Here is a 25,118-nt window from a genome sequence, read left to right as displayed (position 1 = left end):
CTGGTTCCATCAAACTTGATAACGTAAAATTTTGCATATGAAGATCCAGAGGCCATTACAACCTAGCTCTGATACCAATTTGTCGTGAAAAATGAATTACACGGTGGAATATATAGGATCAAACACACAATGCAGTAAATGATGAATATACAAAACAATCCACAACCACTGCAAATATATGAAAGTAAGAACAACAAATAACACAAGGAATTACATGGTTCGGCAATGCCTACATCCATAGGAGCAAACGACAAGGATTCACTATCTTCTTGTCCAAATTACAAGAACAATAAATCAATCCTCTCAACTCTCTTCAACCATCTCTCTACAAATACATCTAGTATGACATATAAATAGAGTTCTTGGAGGTTTTTCCTCCAAATCCCAACCATATTAACGTCCCCCTTTCAAAATTTGAAATTTGCGCTAGGTATCCCGAGCCAAACCGTCAATCATTTCAAAAAGAATGGAAATTGTCTAAAATACTATTCCAAACCGTCGATAGTTAGAGTCTTATCATCGATGGTTTTCCTAGCTGCTGCTAGATTTTCTTCATGCTTTCGTCTCAGTATGTAAGTCACATATCACAACAAAATCTTTATCATACATATAGCCAAGTTTCAAGTGATTGAATAATCAATTATATTATATATAAAATTATTTACTTCAATACTTTGATTTCTTTCCGTTTTTCTCTCCAAGACAATTTTAACTTATGGGATGGGAGTTTCTTTATAAACATATCCAAATCTTTCAAAATTTTCCATGTGCAATAAAGGTTTTTCTTTTTCTTTTTTATCCACTAGGCATGTGCCTAGGTTTAGGAACGAAAGAAAACACTCTCTTCTATATTTTATTTTAAACAAACTTCAACATATGTATAAATTTTAAATTAATGTACACCAACTATAATTATCTTTGAACAATCCGAATCATATCATTTGAGACACATGTTGGACTACCTTTCTTGGGTGCTGGTTAAGCTAATATGGTATATATCAACGCGACTCTACTCATATATACATAACTTTAGGCATTTTAGCATGACTTGCGCATCATATACATGTTTGACTGGTCATTACGTTGAATCAATATAAAGTATTTGGACTATTCACTAATAAAGTTGGTGCCTAGTGTAAGTTGAAAGCACCATGTGCACATGCATACATGTTGCATACACAACCATTTTTAAAATTGCACCATGTAAAGTCTAAGTGTAGAAAGATGGAAGTCATAAATATAAGACATCTAAAAATTTCTTCTTTTCCCTATGATCAAATTAATGTTACATAGAATTTGTGCTTGGCATGCTTAAGATTTTCACTTACAATAAATAAATTATCAGTTTAAAATGGTTCTATATTATATAATTAATAGTAGGGTGCTATATGTATCAAAATCTTAAACATGCAAGCATTAGTAATATGCATGGGTGCATAAAATATTCGAAGCCATAATCAAGTGTCCTTACCCTCTTCTTACTTCCTTATTTAAAACCTAAAACAAGAGTTCATACTTTCATTCTGATTGCACATTTTCCTCGTCTGGTGACAAAAGGACAAATATTAGGGATCTAATGAAATCGACCGAAATTGATGAAATCGATTGAACTACACCTGATCAAATCAAAATTGATTAGTTTTTATATTAGTTGGTTCAATTTGATTTAGAAAATTAATAAACCAAATGTTTCACTTCTATTTTAGTTTTGCACTTTATGAAGCCAAGGAACCGAACTTAACTAAGGAGACATATTCAATTACCAATTTTGAAATGTCTAAAGAACTTATTGATAGAATTGTTCATTTTTGTAACATCTCTTTAAAAAAATTAATTTAACCATTCATTGTTTAGAGGGCAAATCCAATTTTATTTCTAATATGAATTTCATAGGGCAAAATTTCTAATTAAATTGACGTAATTTAACAAAGTCTCCTTTAATTTTTAGTTGATATAATCAAGGCTCACTATGAGGCCAAACAACCCAACACGAACTGAATTGACCACCATTTGGTTCGGTTTGTTTCATAAATATTAAGAACTAAATAATTCAATTTAGGTGCAGAAATTTTGCAGATAACCAATTATATCGAACTGAGTGCACCCTTAGCCAATATGACATTTTACAACTAAACGTAAATTGCAAATTCCATGTGAAAAGACAATCCTATACCAAAAAAAAAGAAGATTTATATGCATTATTATTATTGTTATTATTGCTATTATTATTATTATTATTGGGAATGTCTCATTTTTTTTATTATATAATTATTGGCTCATTTATAATTGCTTGTTCAATTATGTCATGATTGAAATCGAATATACTTAAATACTTTTTCAGAGTAATTGTGCTAATGTAGTGTAAGCCCACTTTTGGGTTAGGTTGGTGAGTTGAGATAGAGAATCCAGAGACTACAGGCTGTGCATGAAAGCCACTCTGCAGCATATATTTCAATTCCTTGCTTTTCTTTCTTTTCCCCTTCTTTTCTCTCTTTTCTCTCTTTAAATTGCCTTTTGTCTTTAAGCTACATTTGCAAAACAAGAATCCGAGGCTCCAAACACCCCTTTTCTTAGCTCCAACTTTACATCCAAATCCATGTTAAGATTGAGTTATGTCCACTGTATTTAAGAGTTCATGGTTCAAATTTTAAATTCATAGTTGTGTGATTTAAGAGTTCTGAAATATATTTTCAATATTTATTGGTTTATATGTGAATGTAAAGACCCATTTTTGGGGGATCCAAACCATTGAATGATAAATAAATAAATAAAAATTGACCCCCATCCACCAGCAAAAAGGGCCATTTATTAATTGGTCATACCCTGCACTCCAGGGAGAGGGGGACCATATGAATATGAATACGATGTGTTGGAATTATATGGTCACTTGTTAAAAAAAAAAATTCTCATTTGCATCACAATATCTACAATGCAAAGGGTCCCTTAATTTGTTCTGGTATATATGTCAAATGATGAGAGAGAGAGAGAGAGAGAGAGAGAGAGAGAGAGAGAGAGAGAGAGAGAGAGAGCCCTCCTAGCAAATTTGTTCTGGTATATATGTCAAATGATGAGAGAGAGAGAGAGCCCTCCTAGCAAATTTGTTTTGGTATATATGTCAAATGATGAGAGAGAGAGAGAGATTCTTAACAAACCCTAGCAGCACCAACCCAACCACATCAAGAAGGAAAGGGGAGGACAGGTCAACGGTGTCCAATTTTCATTTGGCAGCTTACCCTTTTTCCTTTTCTTGAGTGCAAGTAATGCATTGTCCATTTTCCCTCCTGACTGAAATTAAGTCTTACCATACTTCCCCTGCAATGCTCTGTTTTGCTCTGCTCCGTCACCCCCCTCCCCCAATTTAATTCCTACCGAATGCACCACCCTCTCTTTAGCAAGCAAGTTGTCTTCAATTATGATATTTCTATTACTTTCTCCATTGAATGAAGTGAAAAATAACAAATCCTCTCTCCCTCTCTGCCAAAAAAAGGGAAATGATTCTATTCTTTTCGGCTTTAATTTTCCCATTGACCAACGGGCTGTTAATATTGTGACCCCGAGGGAGTAAATGCACAGAGTGGAAAAGAATTATTTACCAAAAATGACGCATAAAAATGGTACAGTGTACAGAGTATTTGTCACGTGTGTGTGATGGCTTGCGTTGCACACCCAAGGTCAACTTCTTTGTAACTGACATTTACTATATAAGATTTTGCATCAATTGCTTGGATCCACCAAGAAATTGGTTGGATTCACTAAGTAGTCGGTCATTAACTCACACATAATTCTACTGTCCAATGACATGAATTCACATGACATTATATTTTAGTGAGTAATGTAGATCGTGATAAATTATATGGGTCTGTGATGATGAAGGTCCACATGACAGGTTTTACTGAGTAATGCAGTGTAGTCCAACCGTCCAACCGTGCAATACAATAAGCATTTGATGATATGGATCTACATGGCAGGATCCCTCACTATGTCACTTAGTAAAATCCTGTTATGTGGGCTTACGCCTTTAAGTTGTTTATTTTTTTAGTGAAGGTTAAAAATTTTTGCAAAAAAAAAAAAATTAAAAAATAATAATTTACTTGTGTTTTTATTCTACCACTTATGTAAATGCCAAAATAAATAATGTATCATTGTTCATCTATCTAGTCCAACTCTACCATATTCATTTTAATCTTGGGAACACAAGTTGGTTTTATGGGAGTGGACTACTTGACTTAGATGATAATGAATAAAAAAATTATCCTAGTTCGAATTTGATCTATCATTTTTTTAGTTTTACATTCTTTTTAATTCACTTTATCTGAATTAGCATGTGGAGGGATCAACCAACTCTACTTCATATAAACAAAATAAAAAATTTATCCAAAATATTTTAGATGTTAAACATATGGTAATTGATCTTACATTCATTAATATCGAACATATAAAGAGAGAGACTTATTTTTAATATGATTATAATTCAGAAAAGACACGAAGAAAAACAAGTCTTTTATATAATTTTTTAAAATTTATTATGTTATATTATCACGCACAAACTCAAAATAAGAATGTTCATCCTAAACCCTAAATTCTAAACCTATCAAATTTGGACAAACCTAACCCTTTGAAACAAATTGGATGTGACAAATAAGCAAAGGAGCCACATGGGATGCACGAGTGGTGTGACTCACGACCAATTGCATACCAAAAAAAGCAAGACCCAGTGAAAGGAGGTGTGCACATAACCCTAATAATTATATATATATATATATATATATATATATATATATATATATATATATATATATATATATATATATATATATAAAGACTCAGAAATATTCCCATGAAAAAGACCTCACTATATAAGATAAAAATGAAAAATCTATTTTTTATATTTTTATATTTTTGTTTTTAAAAATTGTGAGAAATCCATTTTCTTTGCTCAGCCCATGAAACACAAACCAACCACTAACCACCCAACTCCCTTTTTATAATATTTCCAACCACAGGGAGGCAATTGGGTATGCTGAGACAGAGCAAAACAGGGCAGCTAAAAGAATGCGTTAGTGCTTGGCGCTGATTCTGCAAATGCAACGGCGGAATCTGAGGTCCTATGGAGTAGTTGCCGAAGCTGAGGAGAAGGGAAGTGGGTACGGGTATGGCTGCGTGTTCGAGAAGACGGCCAGCATCGAGATCTGTGCTGTTCTTCCCTTCGCTTCACGAACAAGCTTTTCATTCTCACACCTCCTTTAGCTGAAACTCCCAGAATCCTAAGCTCTTCGTCCACCATACCAGCTTTAAATGAATGGAGATCGAAATACCGTTTGAAGAATGAAGAAGAAGAGCATCCGCAATAAATATTACCGTAACACCCACTTCTCTGTTTTCCTTGATGCGCTTCCAATCCCACATCAGTCGACGTCCGCGCCATTACTGCAAGTCAAGGTTTCACACTCCTCTCTCTCTCTCTCTCTCTCTCTCTCTCTCTCTCTCTCTCTCTCACACACACACACATAGCTTCGTTTATATTGCTAATTCTCAAGATCCTGAGGCCCTCATGAGCTGATTGTTGAACGAATCCCGACCTTCGGTTTTCTCTTGTCAGATAAATCTTGGAATTGTTCAGTGTTTTGCGCTGAAGTTAGATGAAACTAGGAAATGTGGATTTCCATTTTTTCTGGAAATTATGGTTTGTAATTTGAAAGACCCGGTTAAAATAAGATGCTAATTTCACTGGGTTTTTATATTTAATTGTTCTTATAGTGTTTGAATTATGTTCACGCTTCGGGGTTGTAGCGGATTAATCAACTTCTTAAAAGGAGGAGCTACAGAGCGTGAAGCTAGGTATATGTGAATAGTGGACTTAACACCAGTGGGATAATTTCCAAGGTAATTGCTTCAATACTTATAGCTAAAATGCCTAGTCCTGACAGTTAAAATTCTAAATCTGCGATTTATAATCTTCGCAGATTCTTCTGTGAAGTCCATAGTTTTCATTTTGCTGATTAATGGGTTTCCTAAAACAGCTTAAAATTTTCAGTTTACTGGGTCTGATTTGTTGTTATCGGAATATATTTTGTTCAATGTGTAGCCAAATTTATGTTTGGAGACTTGCAGTTAGAAATAACGGGGAACTTTTATACATGATTGGTTTTTCTTTAATTATTTCCATCTTGGCTATATTTTCAAATTCATTAGGAAATTTCCCAGCCATAAACCAACCTTGGTACAGTCATTACAGTGTGTGCACCTTGTCTGAACTTGCATTTGTCTGATTTTATGCAACAATGTGTAAATACCAATCATGATTATGCCCTCTGTGACGAGCAGCCATGAGCCTCAGAAATTTAGGAGGCAACAAGGTAAAACACGAGTGTGCGCACACTCACCAAGACACAGAACCCGAAATCATGCGGAGGATGTGTTAATCCTTTTACTGATGACTTTGAACTTTCAGAGAGCAATTTCATGCTAATGGGTGACCATTAGCTTGAGAACATGTTTTTTTATTAGGAAACTCATCATGTGGAGTTGTTTTGGAAGTTAACTGGACCACGGATCCAGAATTCCTTTCCTTTTCCTTTTTAAACAAACAGCTCTGTGGCAAAAACACAATAATTATGAAGTGCTTATTTGTTTTGATCTCATTGAACCAATTAACCAATGTCCCCCCTTCAGGCAGGTGAACTGGTGAATGTGTCTCTCTTCCTTGAGAAAAGACCAAATGGAATCCCACCCATGGAAGGAGGGGGTCAGAGGTGCAACAAATAATTATACAAGATCCCAGCAGAAGTTATGAAAGCCCAATAGGCTGTAAAAAAAGGGAAAAAGAAATTGCTGAAAAGAAAGGGATTCTTTTGTTAAATAGTAGTGGAAGCTTTACTGCTTTTGCTTCTGCTTTAACGGGAAAAGGTTTATGCTGGTGCTTTTTTCCTTTCCAATAACATTTTTATACCATTGATTTAGTAGCCACTATGGTCGTCCTTAAGTGCTGCGTTTTGTAGGAAAAATAATGGAACAAGAAGGCAACCAGTAGAAAAGTTTTTCTCTTTGGAATTTAAGGCTAGGAGATCAGAAGATATAGGAATTTGGGAGTAAAAAATGTTGAACACTTCGACAAAGTTTGAAGAGAATGTCTTTTTAAATCAACAATGGTTTTTTTTCTCCATATTGTCTCATGTTTATTATTATTATTATTTTTCAATAAACAAAGAAATATATAAAAGACTTGATGTTTAATTGTCTCAACAGTTAACAGATTTTGGCATTTGAGCTTGAAGTGACAAAAAAGTACTCTATTTTTTCCACTGCTATGCACACGCAATTCTCAGTTTTCTGAACTTTTTGAATGGCCAATGCTATATTTTTTGAATGTTTCACTCAATTCCAAGTTGTCAAACAGCATCAATGGAGAAAGAAGAGTGCAAATGCAGTTATTTTCTGGGTGCATCTGATTTTATAATATTATTGGTGAAAGTTGTGAAAATACAATGCATCTGGTCATTTTGCGGTTCTCCTTCATAGGGCAGGCAAAAACTAATGGGCAAAATATCTTTCATCTGATGTGTGGTATATATACCCCAAGGTTCTGTTCAGAAAAACTCCTCTCAGCTGTGTATTTTGGGGAACTGTAATCATAGCATGAACTTCTTCAGTCATTTTCAGTAATGGAAAAAACTGGCATTTTCTTCAACTCTTTTACACATGCATACATATATCTTTAATTTATGCATTTCCATATAAATTCATTTAGGAAAAAAGATATGATGTAATGTTTTTATTGGCACTTGTTATTGCTGATGCATCTTTGTACCTTATGACTCATTACTACTTGTTTTGTTTCTTGCTACTTAGTTGGCTACTATTGTTTCGTGGTGTTCAAAGGTGGAAAAATGATCAGAGTTAATGTTCAATTGGATTTTTTATTTTACTAGGGAAAATGGAAAAATTGCAGAGATATTACTCTCCAAGTCAGAACAACCTCTACAGATTCCGCACCAGACAACTATCTATGAATATCCACTTCTCTGTTGCAGCATTGCCTTTCCTTGTACTCCTGATCCTTCTCCCGAAGACCTTTTGCGACCTGAACTCAGACAAAGAAGCTCTCCTCAACTTTACTGCTGCTGTACCTCATGGTCGAAAACTCAACTGGAACTCCAATAGCCCAATCTGCAGCTCCTGGGTTGGCATTACTTGCAACCTTAATGGTACTCGCGTACTTACCCTCCGGCTTCCTGCAGTTGGACTGTATGGCCCAATTCCTCCTAACACACTTGGGAATCTTGATGCTCTCACAATCCTTAGCCTCCGATCCAATCGCCTCAGTGGAAGTCTCCCTGCTGATGTACTCACCCTTCCTTCCCTCCACAATGTATTTCTCCAGCATAACAACTTCTCAGGTGATATTCCTTCTTTTCTCTCCCCCCAGCTCAACTTGATTGATCTCTCCTTCAACTCCTTCACAGGAAGCATTCCAGCCACTATAAATAATTTGACAGGTCTGACAAGCTTAAGCCTCCAAAACAACTCCCTTACTGGAGCTGTTCCTGATCTTGAACTTCCAAAGCTTACACATCTAAACTTGAGCTACAACCAGCTTAATGGTTCAATTCCGTCTTCCTTCCAGAACTTTCCTGCTTCTTCTTTTGAAGGTAATTCTATGTTATGTGGCCCGCCATTGAACCAGTGCTCCTCAATCAATCCCTCACCTTCTCCTTCCCCAGCTTACTTGCCATCTCCACCAGCAATCCCTGTCAAACGAAAGAGATCCAATAAGAAATTAAATACAGTGGCTATTATTGCCATTGCAGTTGGTGCTTCCACAGTGCTGTTTCTTCTAGTTTTGATGATACTGCTGTGCTATTCAAAGAAAAGAGGTGAGGAAGGTGGCACAAAAAATAGGGCCTTTGCTAGCGGACGGAATGAGAAGCCTAAGGAGGACTTTGGAAGTGGGGTGCAAGAGGCTGAGAAGAACAAATTGGTTTTCTTTGAAGGCTCCTCTTATAATTTTGATCTAGAGGATTTATTGAGGGCCTCAGCTGAAGTGCTGGGAAAGGGGAGTTATGGGACTGCCTACAAGGCCATCTTGGAGGAGGGAACAACCGTGGTTGTGAAGAGGTTGAAAGAAGTGGTGGTGGGAAAAAAAGAGTTTGAGCAGCAGATGGAGATGGTGGGGAGGGTTGGTCAGCATCCACATGTTGTGCCCCTTCGTGCTTATTACTACTCAAAGGATGAGAAACTCCTGGTTTATGACTACATAGCAGCTGGCAGCTTGTCTGCACTGTTGCATGGTATGCTTTAATAGTCTCATATAGTCTTTTTTTATTTTTAAATCCAAATGTGAAAATGGGTATACAAGAGGAGGTAAACATCACAGGACAGATTAATGTCCTTATACAATCTAATAATTGATGATTGTAAAGAAAAAGTAACATAACATAAGACCTCTGCAGGTCATCCGAAAACAATGATATATTTTCTTGTCACATGCTTAGATAATATCTGAATGCTTGCATCGAGGGGATAAAGGATGTGTTCATACCAAAAGCGAGCAAATCTATTGGGACGCTGTTACTTGCTTTGCCTTTTGTAACTCATCTAAAAAAAAAAAATGTTTTCAAATCCAGCATTCAAGTACTCCTAGAAGGTTTCTAAGGTTTTATCCATGTTCTTAATATGAACCAATAATCACACCCTGAGAGTTCTTTTAGAAGAATGAGAAATCCTTACGAACAAAGGACTGTTTTCCAGGAGCACTATGACAAGTTCCCTAGGTGTTTGTTGTGTAAATAACACTTTCATAGTATACAGTGAGGAATATCCTGCACTGGATTTGTAACATACAAGCTTGGTTATAATACAAATTCCCAAGTAAACTGCATACGACATACACTATACATAATTGTCCATTTTTAATGTCCCTGAAGAGTACAAAACTTAGTAGGATTTATAGACTAAAAATGAAAATTATGTAGGATATCTATACTGTAAATTTGCTTGAATGGAAGTGGATATGCTTTTGGCTTGCAACTCAAAGTGTTTACATTTCTTTTGTTATATTGGAATTTTTGTTATATTGGAACTCAAGTGTAGCTCAAACCTTAAAATTATAATGTCAATTCTGACCAGAGTGTTTGCACCTGTAAGGAATGATGCATCCCTGTTCTTACATTTCTTTTGTTCAACTATGATTGCAGGAAACAGGGACATAGCTCCACTTGACTGGGAATCCAGGTTAAAGATTTCTCTTGGAACAGCTAGGGGCATTGCCCATATCCATTCTGCTGGTGGTGGAAAGTTTACTCATGGCAACATCAAGTCTTCCAATGTCCTTCTCACGCAAGATCTCATTGGGCGCATCTCAGATTTTGGCCTAACTCCTCTCATGAACTTCCCTGCTGTTCCATCCAGAAGTGTTGGCTACCGAGCTCCTGAAGTGATTGAAACAAAAAAAGCTACCCAAAAGTCTGATGTTTACAGTTTTGGTGTTCTCCTCCTTGAGATGCTGACAGGAAAAGCACCAGTCCAATCACCAGGGCATGACGATGTGGTTGACCTCCCAAGATGGGTCCAATCAGTTGTCCGAGAGGAATGGACAGCCGAGGTGTTTGACATAGAACTAATGAAGTACCAAAATGTTGAGGAAGAATTGGTGCAGATGCTTCAGATTGCAATGACCTGTGTATCAAAGGTGCCAGACACCAGGCCCAAGATGGAGGAAGTGGTTAGAATGATCGAGGAAATTCGACCCTCCGATTCTGAGAATCAATTATCATCAGAAGAGAATAAGTCCAAGGGCTCAAATACTCAGACTCCATGATGATAGTGCTCCACTTTCTACCAATAATCCTTTAGCTTCATTCAGGAAGTGAGAAATATTACCCGCACTGTGGTGAGCTACTAACAAGAGATTGCATGATCTACTCCATGTTTGCAAGTTTCTGGCAGTAAAATCTGTCAAATTGTCAAATTCTTTTAGGGTTTTAATGTTGCAATTTTATTGTCTTTGCATTGTCTTCTTGTTGCTGCTGCTGCTGGCATGATCCCTCAAACAATGTTCATCAAAATTGTAAGTTAGCTGACAATGTATTTTTCGATACTCCATGATTCCTCAACAATGCTAGGGCATAAAATGTACTAATGGGAAGTTGAAATGAATCAGATGCACGCTAACCACTGAACCCAGCAGCACATCACCACCTGGCTGGTTGAAAAATCAACCACACTTGATTACTCAACTTCAAACATTCACTACAAAGATGTACCGCCACTTATAGGGCAATGGTGCTTTTTATAGCTGTTGATCCTACAAATTACATGAGGGCACCATTTAGGTGAATAAACGCTGTTGTGAGATTTCAAGCCCTTATAATGCTAATGGCAAATAAACAGTGAGCGAGACTGCCAACCAGCAGAGCTCTTTCATCACCAATCAGAATTTTAAATAAAATAGAATCCAAATTCCATATTCAGAACTTAGAACTCAACCCTTCACAATAAATAGGATGGATCTTTGAGTTCTTATTTCTGTGGGAAGTATGAATGAATGTAGTCAGAAGCATATGCTTTTGATCCATGCTGCTGTTACTTAAAATTTTTTGTCCGCTCAAATGCATTGAAATTCATGTCTCCACAAAATGTAAAAATCTCTAAATATGGAACAAACTATATAATATAATAATTACAGCAACTTCTCACAATGACAAGTTGAGTGGCTACATGGAGGAAAATGCTGAAACAGGAATAACAAAAATCGGTGCCTTAGTATGTTTACTGCAATAAAACCCTGTCAAAAATGGTAATGTGTGAAATCTCAGCAGTCCATTATCCTGCCTGCGAATCGTTTACAGTTGCCGATAACATGACAATGTTGTGAGAGGCCCCGTTTAGGGTTAGACCAATCTATGATATCCGCTTCAAAAGGATTTCATTAATTCCTGCAATGTTATTGAACTTAGCTTTTTAAGAGCCCTTATTGACCAAATCAGCACCGCTCACATACTTAGCAACAAATGATATCATTCGGAATGGGGCACCAATCAGTGGAGCATCCGACAGTGGCACAGCAGCCTTTTTATCTCTCTCAGCAGCCTGTGATCCCAAATCTTGAACTTCATTCTTGTTCAATGGGATTGGCACAATTTCTCCAGCCGCTGGATTTTGCAAGATTTCTCTGGACCCTACAGTTTCCAAAGAGTATGGAAGTACAGCAGTAGGCTTCATATCGATGTTGTTATCATCGATCCTCTCATCTTTGATTGAAACAACACTGAGAGGCTCCATCCTTTCGGCTGATGGAGACATCCTTCCCCTGGGATCAGAAACGGATTGAGCAAGATCAGGAGCAACCACTTGATTGGATCCAGCAGCTGGCACATTTTGTCCATCCGGCTCAACATACAATTCATTCACCTAAGAAAAACAAGGAGTAAGAGTGAAATCCAAATTTAAAAAATGAGATAAAATTTAAATTTTAATTAAGATGAAAATAAATCATTTTCTGACACAATCCAATTATCAAGTTAAACCATTTATTTTTCTAATCAGAAAATGACCCTCAAGTGTTTTCAATTTATAGTGGTATAGGCCTAGATATATAATACTAAATAAGGGCACCAAGCCGTCGAGGTTAAATCAGATAGCACTAGCTTATCAGTTCATGGCTTCAGAATAGTTGAGGCAAATTTACCTTCTCACTGAGCTCAGCATTTTCTGTCACCAATTTTTCAACCACTGCATGTGATGCATCTTTCTGAGAGTTCCGGTCCTCATTTTCAGAAGCATTCTACATAAGAAAGAGTAATCTGTTAGTAATTTCAAGATAATGTTTCTGGTGAAAAAAATAAATAAATAAAACGCCCACATGCAGCTCATCAAAAAACAACGGTGTGAAAGGGCTCAAAAAATAATGATTTGTTTGATTCAACAAAAGTATTATTAGTATTAAAATAATCAGAGGATCAACAGAGACGATACATGACTAAATAACTAAATGATTGAATACGTGCATGGGTGCCTGTTAGTGTGTGTAGCACCAATGATCTTACTCGTGGGTACGAAACCCTAATCAGTTCAATTGAATACCCAATATATTAATGCCTCAATTAGAATCCTGAAATATAAATAGACTGCTTGCCAAAAGTTACCTTCATATACTTGGAAAAAATACATATCAAATGAAAACAACGACAAAAATATAAAATTTAACAATTTTTTCCTAAATTTTGCATCACTAAACAATGTGTAACTAATTTTTCCTAAATTTTGCATCACTAAACAATGTGTAACTAAGGCAGCACAGACCCTCCTTCAAAACTGACTCAGGAATAGATTACCCAGATAGAGAGTAAAATTACATTCATGGAAGCACCGTATATTAGCAAAGGTGTGGACATGTTATTTCTTTCTGATGAATAACATCACCGCCTCATAAAACAGGGCACTCAACCTCATGGAAAAGGTCACTCAACCTAAGGGATGGTCTCGGACTTTTTCAGAGACTCATTGATCACTAGTAAACACATTAATTTACATCCCCAGACCCAGAATACTAAACTGCATCATAAACTTTATTTATTATGAAGTCATCACCAGCATCACTTGTCACCTCATAATCTGCTTGCTCTGGCTCCACCGCATTTAGATGATTCTTCTTTGGATATCATCAGGAGCTATGCCCCTTTTCATCGCAGCTGTAGCAGTCCATGAGTTTATATCAAATTTCCTATGATATATGGACTTGGTAGAAAGGAAAGGCTTTCACTGCTGGCTACAATAAAGCTTCCCTTCGAAGGGTTTTTTGTTTTCAGCATTTTTGGCAAGCGAAGGTGCTCAATCAACAGAAATAAGAGTCTCTCCATATATGCCTGCCCTTGTTGAAATCCACCAATGTGTAAAATAATTTTTTGCTTCTTAGTTTCCTTAAACTGATCTCAAGACGAGTTTTTGCAACATCTTTCTTTCCATTGGAAAGAGAACAGAGTCCCGCAAATAGTCTCAAGCATAATAAGAATGTATGAATTTGTGCATTAATGTTTCATTTATTGATCCAAAGTATTGAGCTATTGAATCCATGCTGGGGTTCCATATAGGTCCAACATGTATAGGCAGAATCCTCAAACAAGAGGGCTATATTAATTTTCACCTTTGGTTTAACCCTTCTATATGAAAAAAGATTTTCAACTGGTTAAACCACAGTCAACAAGATCCCCGTGCATCCATCATATCCAGGAGTCACATTCCTGATTTGTGGTGCCTTCCATTTCCTGGATTGCAGTAGCACACAATTTAGATTACTGAAAGTGATAATCAAATCACTTACGTGTATTTTTCCTTTTTTTTTTTTGGATATAAAATTCACCTATGTGTACTTGACTAAAGAAAAATGAAAAAAAACAGGGGCAGGTGGAGGGGGTGGGGGGGGAACCTTGAAAATGCAGAGAAAATCTAATCACACGAGTCATAAGTGAGAGAATATAGAAATTAAGCAAGTTGTATTTATTTCATGCAATCTTACCTAATGCCATCTTCAATACATGGTACGCAGTACAAGTGCTTCAAATTTCATCATAAATTGAGAACAAACCAAAACTACCCAGATACATGGTATACCACATACCATCTACCCTGTCCTGATTTGTGCAAACACTGTATCTGCACCTGTACCAGGACTCGGAGTGTTCTAAGGAACTATAGGTTAAACCAGTCATTTTTATCTGCTTCACCTTTGCCATTAAATTCAGATGAGCAGAATTTTAATTTTTTAGTTAGACTTTATTACTGTTTATTTTGGTCATTCAGCATTATTACTATGTGTTATTGCTCTGTCAGTAAACATGAGTTAGTAAGGTCATTGTTATGTACTTGGCATTTATTATAAGTGAAGGGAGAGATCTATCATTGTGATTAGGTCTACCAATTTGTCGAATACTTTAATACTTCAACATGGTATCGGAGGAATATCCGACCTAAACCCTAAGTGCATAGCTACTGCTAAAGCAAACCCTAAACCATGAATTCCTATGCAAACCTGCCACTATAGGATGATCATACACATGACCAAAGACGAGGAACAACTTCAGGAAGCACGGCAATAGCTTGAAAAATTCCTAAATGTTACTTTTGTTCAGAATCTCAAGAACCCCTTCAGATTTTGCAAAACCAACATCATATATAGCAGCAGAACCTACCAATCTAGAAGTACGTGAAATGTCATCTCTGGAGAAGGTCCTGCACATGTGTCGGCTGAAAGCTGGCACCTCCAACCCCATGAGGTGGTGATTAAGAGCTTTTTGAGCACTGTTTTTGCTCCAATTTCTTCCTGATTTCTTCCTGAATGCCTTAAACATACTTCCCTACTCAATAAAATCACATTGTTGGTCCCGTATTTTGTTAAAAAATACAACCTTTTTTTTGTTGTTCACCCAGTGCACTTTGTTAATGGTTGTTTCGTACCATTAGGGTTCTGCAATAGTTTCAGGAAGAGTTTCTTGGGGCTGCGGCAGAGTTAAGCTAGTTTTTCAGTGACTCATTCGTGATCCATTTTAGTTGTTCATCATGTTCATGGTTGTTCTGGTTGTTCTAGCCATTGACCTTGTTGATTGTTGGTCTCATTTGTCAATGTTGCATTTGAGTCCATGAATCCTGAAAGTATGTCTCCATCATTACAGCAATAACAATCAAGAAGTTGGAAAGAGTTATGTGCACTAGCCTAAGACTATTAAGATCTATTTGACAGGCTTAGGTAAATATGAGTACTTATTTCAATCCGGGACAGGGACGATAAAAGGAAAGAAGCATGGATGCAAGAAAATGCATTGGTTGTCCCTATTTATGGAACTCTAGATTGGGCGTATGTGCACATCTGAATGTATGCAAGGAGATTTGGGATTGTATCGAGCTCTAATATTCAAGTGACATTAAACATACAATCTATCCTTGGAGTATGTTGAGTTACAAGGAGTTGAATGTCAGAGTACTTTGAAGAGATGAAGCACATCCATCAGGAACTTAACATCATGATTTGTAAACCATAATTGCTGATGTAAGCGTGATACAAAAGTAGAGGGAGCATATGATAGTTCTATGATTGTCTTAATTTGTGAGTGTATACATGATGGCGGCTCAAGGAGAGTCCTCCAACTTCTACTACTATTCCTTTGTTTTTCTCATCTGATGATCCCATTTCGCAAGATGTTGACCTTCCCTTTTTTGTCCGAAAAGTGAAATGCACCTTTATACAACATCCAATCTCTAATTTCGTTTGCTATAATTTCGTGTCACCTCATATTATTGTTTTGTTAGTACTCTATCTTATGTTGCTCTTCTTGAATTTGTTTTTGAAGCCTTGGCCCATTCTAGATGGAAGACTGCAATGGTTGAAGAGATGTGTGTATTACAAGAAAACAATAATTGGGAATTGGTATTTCTTCCTCCTGATAAGTCTATGGTTGATTGTTGCTAGGAGTACACTGTGAAAGTTAATTCTGATGTTTGTATGGCTCTTTTGGAAGCCCGTTGGTAAGGGACATACTCATGCATTCAGTTTGGATTATTCAAACACATTCTACTGTGTCGTTGTTTGTTTTTCATCTCCTTGGCCACCACCTATCATTGGTCTCTACATTAGTTAAATCATAAATGTGACGAATGTCTTCCTTTATGGTGATCCTCAATAAAATGTCTATATGAAGTAACCACTTGGGTTTGTTGCACAAGGGGTGTCAGGCTTAGTGCGTTGGCTCAAGAAATCATTGTATGTTTTGAAGTAGTCAATCAAAGCATGCTTGATCAATTTGATGTTGCAGAACTTGAGTTCAACGTTCAACGGTGTGCAATAGATCATTCCGTATTTCATCGTCATGCTACATCCGATAGGATACTACTCATTGCGTATGTAGATGATATTGTGATAATGGTGATGATGATCAAGGTATCTAGCAAGTAAAGCATTTTTCTACATGCTAAATTTTAGACCAAAGATTTAGGACCATTGAAATACTTGGTGGGTAAAGAAGTATCCAAATCTCACACTAGAACTATTTTGTCAAAGAGGAAGCATGTTCTTAACTGTATAAATGAGATTGCATTGTTGGATCCAAAACTGCCGATGCCCCCATGGTTCCTAACAGCAAGTTAGTGTTAGATGTAGGGCCAACCCTCAACGACACAAGATATTTGTTGAAAAGTAGAACTACCTCACAGCTACTCGATCGGATATATATTTCACAAGTAGTGTGAGCCAATTTCTTGATTCTCTAAGAACAAGTCATTGGGATGTAGTACTTCACATTTTGAGATACCTCAAAGGTGCACCTCGGAGGGTCTATATATCATGGTCGAGAACACAATTATAATCAGTGATATACAGATGCAAATTGGGTTGGGTCACCTTCCAACACAAGATCTACAACCGAGTACTATTGTGGTGATAACTTGTTCTCCTGGATGAGAAAGAAACAAATTGTGGCTGCAAGGTCATGTGCTGAGTTAGAATATTGGATTGTGGCTCACCCTACATGTGAACATGTCCTATTAAAAAACAAGTTGGAAGAAGCTCGTTTTCCACAGTATCATTCTACGAAGTTGCTGTATCCTAATCGAATTGATATTCATATTGCCTCCAACCCAATCTTCCATAAGTAAACATTACACATTGAAGTTTACAGTTACTTTGTTTTGAAGAAACTTGTGCAAAAGCTCATTACAACAACTTATGTGAAGCCTGAGTTCTAACTTATTGATTTATTCACTAAAATCTTGGGGGTTGTTTATGTTAAATTCATTTGTAACAAGCTAGGAGCACATGATATTTTGGTCATTTAGGATTATTACAGTAAGAGGTTATTAATGCCTTTAAGTATTATTATGATTAAGTGTGTTAGTATGTTAATTAGTGAAGGTTAGTAAGGATATTATTTTCATTAGAATGTATTTGATTTGTATTTGAAATAGAGGGAGAGAGTTATCTTCAAGTTAGGTCATTCATTTTAGGCCATTCATTTAATCAAAATCTCAACATGGTATCTGCACGTAATCCAACCTAAATCCTATCCTACTTAGCTATTGCCAAAAAAAAAAACACATTCCCAACGCTACCCTTCTCAGATCCACCTTCACCCTTTCCATTATTTCACAAAACCAACCATATAGCCAAAAACATAACCCTCTGAAGCCTACCTCCATAAAACCCATTCAATGGAAACAACCCCACGTGCTCCCACGCACAGGTCAACTGCTGGCAGTGCCAACCCCACACGCTGGCACGTGAGAGTTTCCAGCCACCTTTTTCTTTTTTTTTCCTTTGCCATGTTTTGATTCCCTCTCTAAGCAATATTATAAAGCTGTTGGACATGTTTTTTGTCCAAATATACAACCTTTTTCGACCATGCATTCATGGTAATCCATTAGTTTTTGTTCGGTGCTTCTAAAGGCTTCTTTGTGAGTTTCTTGGAATAGTGGCAGTGTTCACAAGTTAGGATTGTGAGGCTGTGGCAGTGCTATCTCAGTTAGTAAGTCGTTCACCTCGTCCATGGTTGTGTCGGTGCTTCAAATAGTTTGTGATTGTCCCGATTAGTCTTGATTGTTCTTCTTGTTTGACATTGGTGTGGCTGCAAGTTTGTGAGTGTTGGGATGGAGTCCATGAATCCCAAAAATATGTTTCTTTCATCGCTGCCACAAACAACGACTCAAAAGTTGTATGGAAAGAATTATGTTCAATGGTCTAAACTTGTTCTGGTTTATTAGCACAATTAGGAAAATTTGACCACTTGCTCCAATCTGATCCTTCTGATGAGAAGAGAAAAGAAGTGTGGATTCAAATGCCTTGATTGTCTCCCTCTTGTGGAATTCAATGGAGCCACAAATTGCACGAATGTGTATGCAACTAGATACGTGCAACGAGATTTGGGATTATGCCAAGCTTCTATACTCTAGTAACATTACACGTACGTGTGATTTATCCCAAGAGTACTTTTAGTTACAACAAGGAGATAGGAGCATCGCAGATTATTTTGGAGAGGTGAAGCGTATTCATGAGGAGCTTAATGTCATGCAACACGTAACCACCAACGTTCATGAGATGCAGAAGCGAAGGGAGCATATGAAAGTTCTTCGGGTCCTAGCGAGCTTGAGACCCAAGTATGAGGTAGTACAGTCCCAGATACTTAGTAGTGCAGAGTTGCCATTGTTTGCTAATGTTTATTCTCGTGTCCATGATTCCTTTAGCTCACATTTTCATGCTCTTAAATCTGGCTTTGAGAGGACAACTTTTGCTACACAAGGTGATTCTAGGTCTCTACCAAAAAACCGCAGGTGTTATTGAGGTGGCTCAAGTGGTCGTGGTGGTAGAAATGGATGAGGTAAAGGCACTCCTCGCAAGTGCACTCATTGTGGACGAAGTAATCATATTGTCGAGCAATGTTAATATCTCCACGGTAGAGCTTCACATACTGCCAATGCAGCCAACACCGACTTCACACCTTTGGGGGTAGCCAATGCACCCACCATGGACTCCACACCTTACCTTTGGAGGCCAAGTGAGGGGCAACGTATTGTATCCATGTCAGAGGAAGAGAATTCCAAGTTCTAGCAATATCAAATGTCACAACAAGCTTCTCTTCTCAATGCATCTCTTGCCCAAACAGGTAACCCACAGTATGTCTATCATCCAGTACTTCTCGCCCTAGTCCTTGGGTCATAAACTCCGCTACCACTGATCATATCACAAGTATACCAAATTTTTTTTCCACTTTTCAATATCCTAAAAATTTATCCTGTGTTACTCTTGCTCATGGATCCACCACCGCAGTCAAGGGAATTGGGACAGTAAATCCCACTTCTTCTATTTCTCTTTCTTCGGTTTTGTATATTTCCAAATTCCCTTTCAATCTTATGTCCATTAGTAGGATTACTAAATCCATGAATTGTTCAATAACATTCTTCCTTGATTTTGTGGCTATTCAGGATTTGAAGGTGAGGAAGACGATTGGCAAAAGGCGTGAAGCTGGTGGACTTTATCACTTTAAGCTGCTATCTCCTTCTATCGTCTGCACTATTATTGCCACACCTCTCCAAATTCATTGTCATCTTGGTCATCCTTCACTGGAAAAGTTAAAATGTTTTGTTCCTCAATTTTGTGTCTAGTCTTGATTGTGATTCTTATTAGTTAGGAAAGCACCATCATCTCCCTTTCACTTCTCGAGTCAATAAAAAAAATAAGGGCCCTTTCATGTTAGTTCATTCTAATGTTTGGGATCCTAGTAGAGTTGTGTCCAAGTTGGGTTTTCGGTACTTTGTAACCTTTGTGGATGCCCATTCAAGAATGACTTGACTATATTTAATAAAATATCGTTCCAAGTTATTTCATATATTTTGTGCCTTTTGTTCTAAAATAAAGACTCAATTTGGTTTACCTGTTTGAATACTTTGAAGCGATAATGCTAAAGAGTATTTTAGTTCATAATTCACTATTTATATGACTCAATTTTGAATTTTCCATCAATCATCCTGTGCCCACACTCCTCAACAAAATGGGGTTGTAAAGAGGAAAAATAAACATATCCTTGAAATCACTCGTATCTTACTTTATCAAATGCATGTACCTAAAGTGTTTTAAAGTGATGTTGTACCTACTACTTGCTATCTGATCAACAGGATGCCAGCCTCTATTCTTAGTGGTAAAATTCCTTCCTCAATTCTCTTTCCTAATTCACCTTTATTCTCTCTCCCTCCTCGTATATTCAAGTGTGTGTCGTTTGTTCATCAACTAACTCCTGGGGTGGATAAGTTGGATCCTCATGTTATAAAATGTGTCTTTCTAGGCTACTCATATACTCAAAAGGGATATCGTTGTTATACTCTGGTACTGCATCGCTTCTTTGTTTCTACAGATGTTACCTTCTTTTAGTCTACACACCTCACTACACCCAGTCCCAGAGTGCTTTTGAGTTCAATGAGTTTGAGTCTCTTCCTCTGCCTAATCTTCCAGATTCTACTTTGTTGTCCTTGCCTCTTTGCCCAACCAGCCATCTAAGTCTCCATGTAGTTCAAGCCTTTCTCATCATCTTGATCAGCCTAATTTGCAGGTGTATTCACGACAACGGCTCCAAGGAAGAGAGTCCCCTCTAGCTTCTACTACCACGCCTTTGGTGTCCTCATCTGATGACTTTCCCATGATGGTGATCCTCCTATTACTGTTCAAAAATGTAAACACACATGTACTCAACATCCTATTTCCAACTACGTTTGTTATGACTTCCTATCACCCTCCTATTATTGTTTTGTTACTGTTTTATCATCTTTTACCCTTCCTAAGTCTGTTTCGGAAGCCTTAGCTCGCTCTGGGTGGAAGAATGCTGTGGTTTAAGAGATGAATGCTTTACAGGACAATGGCACTTGGGACTTGGTATCTCTTCCTCCTAGCAAGTTTGTGGTTGGTAGTCGCCGAGTATACACAATCAAAGTCAACCCTAATGGTTATGTGGCTTGTCTAAAGGCTCGTCTTGTTGCTAAAGGGTATACTCAGATGTATGATTTGGTTTATTCTAACACCTTTTCTCTGGTTGTCAAACTTACATCAGTACATATGTTCATCTCCTTGGCTACTACTCGTCATTGGCCTCTACATCTGTTAGATGTGAAGAATGACTTCTTGCATGGTAACCTTGAGGAGGAGATCTATATGGAGCAACCACCTGGGTTATTGCTCAGGAGGAGTCGGGCTTAGTGTGTCAGCTTAAGAAGGCACTATACGGTTTAAAATAGTCTCCCAAAGCATGGTTTGGTCGTTTTAGTGTTGTAATACTTGAGTTTGGTCTTTGACGGTATGCAGTGGATCATTCTATTTTTTATCGTCATACTTAATCAAGTAGGATCCTTTTTGTTGTTTATGTGGATCATATTGTTATTACAGGTGATGATGATAAAGGTATTCAAAGTCTCAAACTTTTTTCTACAAACTAGGTTTCAAAACAAAATTTGGGACCATTAAAATATTCCTTGGGTATAAAAGTATATAGATCTCGTACAGGGGCTATTTTGTTACAAAGGCAGTATGTTCCTAATCTGTTGGATGAAACTGGATTGTTGGAATCTAAACTAATTGACATGCCCATGGATCCAAACAGCAAGTTAGCGCTGGGTATGGGTGATTTGCTACCTAATCCTGGACAATATCGAAGACTTGTTGGAAAGTTGAATTATCTCACAATCACTCAGTCGGATATATCTTTTGCAACAAATTTTGTTAGTCAATTTCTAGATTCTCTGAGGGCAAGTCATTGGGACACAGTCATTCGCATCTTAAGATATCTCAAAGGTGCATCAGGGAGAGGTCATTTAAATCATGATCAAGGTCACACTTATATCCATGAATATATAGGTGCAGATTGGACTAGGTCGCCTTCCGACTGGAGATCCACAACCGGGTTCTATATCTTGGTTGGTGGTAATTTGGTTTCTTGGAAGAGTAAGAAACAAACTGCGGTGGCCAGGTAAAGTGCTAAATCAGAACATAGAGCTATGACTCACACTACTTGTAAACTTGTCTGGTTGAAGAAAATGTTGGAAGAATTTGTTTTTTCACATTCTCAGCCTATGAAGTTGATGTGTGATAATTAGCCTACTCTTCATATTGCCTCCCACCCAGTCTTTCTTGAGCAGTTGAAGCACATTGAAATTGATTGTCATTTTGTCTGAGAGAAACTTGAGCAGAAATTCATTACTACTACTTATGTGAAGTCTGATATGCAGGTTGCTTATGTGTTTACCAAAGCTATGGGGGGTGCTCGTGTTAAATTTATTTGTAACAAGCTAGGAGCATATGACATTTATGCTCCATCTTGAGGAGTGTAAGAGGTTATTTATGTCTTTTAGTATTATTATTACTAAGTGTGTTAGTATGTTAATTAGTTAGAGATAGCAAGGGTATTATTGTCATTATAATGTATTTGACTTCTATTATAAATAGAGGGAGAGACCTACCTTCAAGTTAGGTCATTCATTTAATCAAAATCTCAACAATTACTATGTGTTATGGCTATGTTAGTGAGCATGAGTTACTAAGGGTATAATGGTCAGTGTCATGTACTTCACATTTATTACAAATACAGGGAGAGACATCATTTTGATTTGGTCTTCCAATTAAACCAATACTTCAACAGGGCTTATAGAGGATAAGCAGTACCTCAAGTAACCTCAGGAAATTGGATAGCAGTATGATGAGAGCACTAGAAATGGCAGTATTCATTACTCCTTTCTGTTTGTCCAGATAGTCCAGTCTAGCTATGATAGCACAAAGCTGCCGACTTATAGCCTGGAGTTAATCAATAGTGCTCTGGTGTTCTTTCATTTGGGAAGATAAATAACCTTATGCCGTCTCCAAATCCTTGTTTCCTACATCAATTTTTCTGTCCAATCACCAATCTTGCAATCTAAAATTTTGAAATAAAATGTTTCACTTTTTTTTTACTTGGTGGTTGAAGGGGCGAAATAACATAACTAAAACAGCTGGGAATTTGGCCATCGCGTATGGAATCATAGGAAACAATTTGGGCTGAGCCTAGGCCTAACTGCAGTCAAAGATGGGTTGAGGTAAAGGCTATTTCACAGTTCACACAATCCAAATGGTCACACCAGGCTTGGATGCAGCCCCTGTCCCAGAAACACACAGTAGGATCAGTCATATTAAAAATCTGACACATTAGGGATAATTACTGGGAGATTGAGTGGCAAAGAGAGATCCTTTTGCGCAGAAATGCAAGGGTGGAGCCTATGGAAGGAGAATCCTCAAACCACATTTCCAAGTTCTCAGGAAAATTCTAAACAGATCAGAATAGAAAACCAAATTGGAAAGGGAAAAATCTGTACTGCTTCTGCATAATCTGGATTAGTACAAATATAAGTACACAACACCTTTCACATTAAATATGACAAGAAAATAATTATTCTTGAGTACAGCTGTTATGACTTCTCTATACTCAAAGACCTTATAAATACACTTGGAACTAGGCTGATAAATAAATTTTGTAAATAAAATTGGACTTAGGGAATGACACATTTTGAGTAGACCATGAAAATGACACCTAGATAAGAATAATTAATAACTGTCATTGCAACTAAAGAGTGGACTGTATTCCAGAAAATATTAACTAATGCTTCACTCGTTGCAGCAGCATTGCATCATTCCCCCCTTTGTTAGAAGAAACTCCCCTCCATGCGAGTTGCCATTTTTAATTATCCACACATCTTGGCATCACTCAGCATAAGCTCCAGTTCTAAGACTACTCATACAAGGTTTTCCTTTCCATATGACTAGACATCAAAATTGCTCATCCAGAAGTCGAAATTCTGAATCTGTATCCCATGTTGTCTTGGGCAAGCCATGAATCCTCACAACTACTTGAAAAAATATATGTGCTACAAAAGTAGCAGCAGATGTCTTCTTTTTTTTTTTTTTTTTTGCAAGCTGTTAAATGTGCCATTTTTGAGAAGTTATCAACCACCACAAATACAGAATCAACACCTATTGCAGTTTTGGGAAATCCCGCAACAAAACCTATACTTACCTCAACACACGGAGCAGTAGGCTCTGGGTAAAGGTATGTAGAAACCAATATTTTGCTGCTGGCCTTTGGCAATTCGATATGCTTCAGCTTAACATCTTGACATACGTAGGCCAAAAACACTTTTCAGCACACCAAATTAAGTGTCCTATCTCAACCAACATGTCCAATAACATACAATTCAACAATTACAAACTCTCTTAAAGAACCAGTTGGAACACACAGCTGGCTCCCTTGAATAAATATCCATCTTGAAGCAAAAAATCAAGCACCTTCTTGTCCCCCGCTTCATGTCTTTTTAAGATGTCTTTGAAACTAGGGTCTTCCTTGCATTCCTCCAACAGCATGCTCACGTGTTCCAGAATTTAACAAAAATGGACTCCTGGGTTCCTGAGCAGCATATAAACAACAGTAAGAGTCCTTGCTTTTTTTCAATAAAATCCTTCGACTACAAAAGCAAACAAGAGCATCTGGCAACCCTTTTGATCATAGCATCTTCTTTTATTGGTCTTAGCACTGTCTTTTTACCATTAAAACAGAAGTGTTCGTATCACCATGATG

General features: G+C 37.3%; 2 protein-coding genes across 6 annotated transcripts in view; one reads left to right on the top strand and one right to left on the bottom strand.

The window, feature by feature from the left end:
* Nucleotides 1-4,941: 4,941 nt before the first annotated feature.
* On the top strand, nt 4,942-12,410 carry LOC131159965 (probable inactive receptor kinase At5g58300). 3 transcript variants are annotated; one of them, XM_058115220.1, is made up of 4 exons: nt 4,942-5,439; nt 5,791-5,883; nt 7,929-9,287; nt 10,194-12,410. In XM_058115220.1, the coding sequence occupies exons 3-4, from the start codon at nt 7,934-7,936 to the stop codon at nt 10,814-10,816; spliced, it is 1,977 nt and encodes a 658-aa protein (XP_057971203.1). In that variant the 5' UTR covers nt 4,942-5,439; nt 5,791-5,883; nt 7,929-7,933; the 3' UTR covers nt 10,817-12,410. The 3 variants fall into 3 exon arrangements, with proteins under 3 accessions (XP_057971203.1, XP_057971201.1, XP_057971202.1); XM_058115218.1 differs by having other exon boundaries at nt 4,949-5,439; nt 5,758-5,883; XM_058115219.1 differs by lacking the exon at nt 5,791-5,883 and having other exon boundaries at nt 4,949-5,439.
* The window catches only part of LOC131159966 (uncharacterized), a 63,421-nt gene continuing 49,883 nt past the window's right edge, over nt 11,581-25,118 (bottom strand). For all 3 annotated transcript variants that reach the window (XM_058115221.1, XM_058115223.1, XM_058115222.1), the window contains 2 exons: nt 12,686-12,781; nt 11,581-12,408 (listed from right to left, as the gene is read on the bottom strand). In XM_058115221.1, the coding sequence (XP_057971204.1) occupies nt 11,959-12,408; nt 12,686-12,781 (546 nt within the window). In that variant the 3' untranslated portion in view covers nt 11,581-11,958. The remainder of the gene's footprint in view (nt 12,409-12,685; nt 12,782-25,118) is intronic.

Source organism: Malania oleifera, chromosome 7 (genome assembly GCF_029873635.1).
Source record: "Malania oleifera isolate guangnan ecotype guangnan chromosome 7, ASM2987363v1, whole genome shotgun sequence".
Lineage (NCBI taxonomy): Eukaryota > Viridiplantae > Streptophyta > Magnoliopsida > Santalales > Ximeniaceae > Malania > Malania oleifera.
Note: the sequence above shows the minus strand (reverse complement) of the source record. Positions and strands in the feature narration are given on the sequence as shown.

Coding starts and splice junctions, on each gene's coding strand:
- LOC131159965 (XM_058115220.1), top strand. CDS start 7,934: ATGGAAAAATTGCAGAGATATTACTCTCCAAGTCAGAACAACCTCTAC. Junction 9,288..10,193: donor CTTGTCTGCACTGTTGCATG/GTATGCTTTAAT, acceptor CTATGATTGCAG/GAAACAGGGACATAGCTCCA.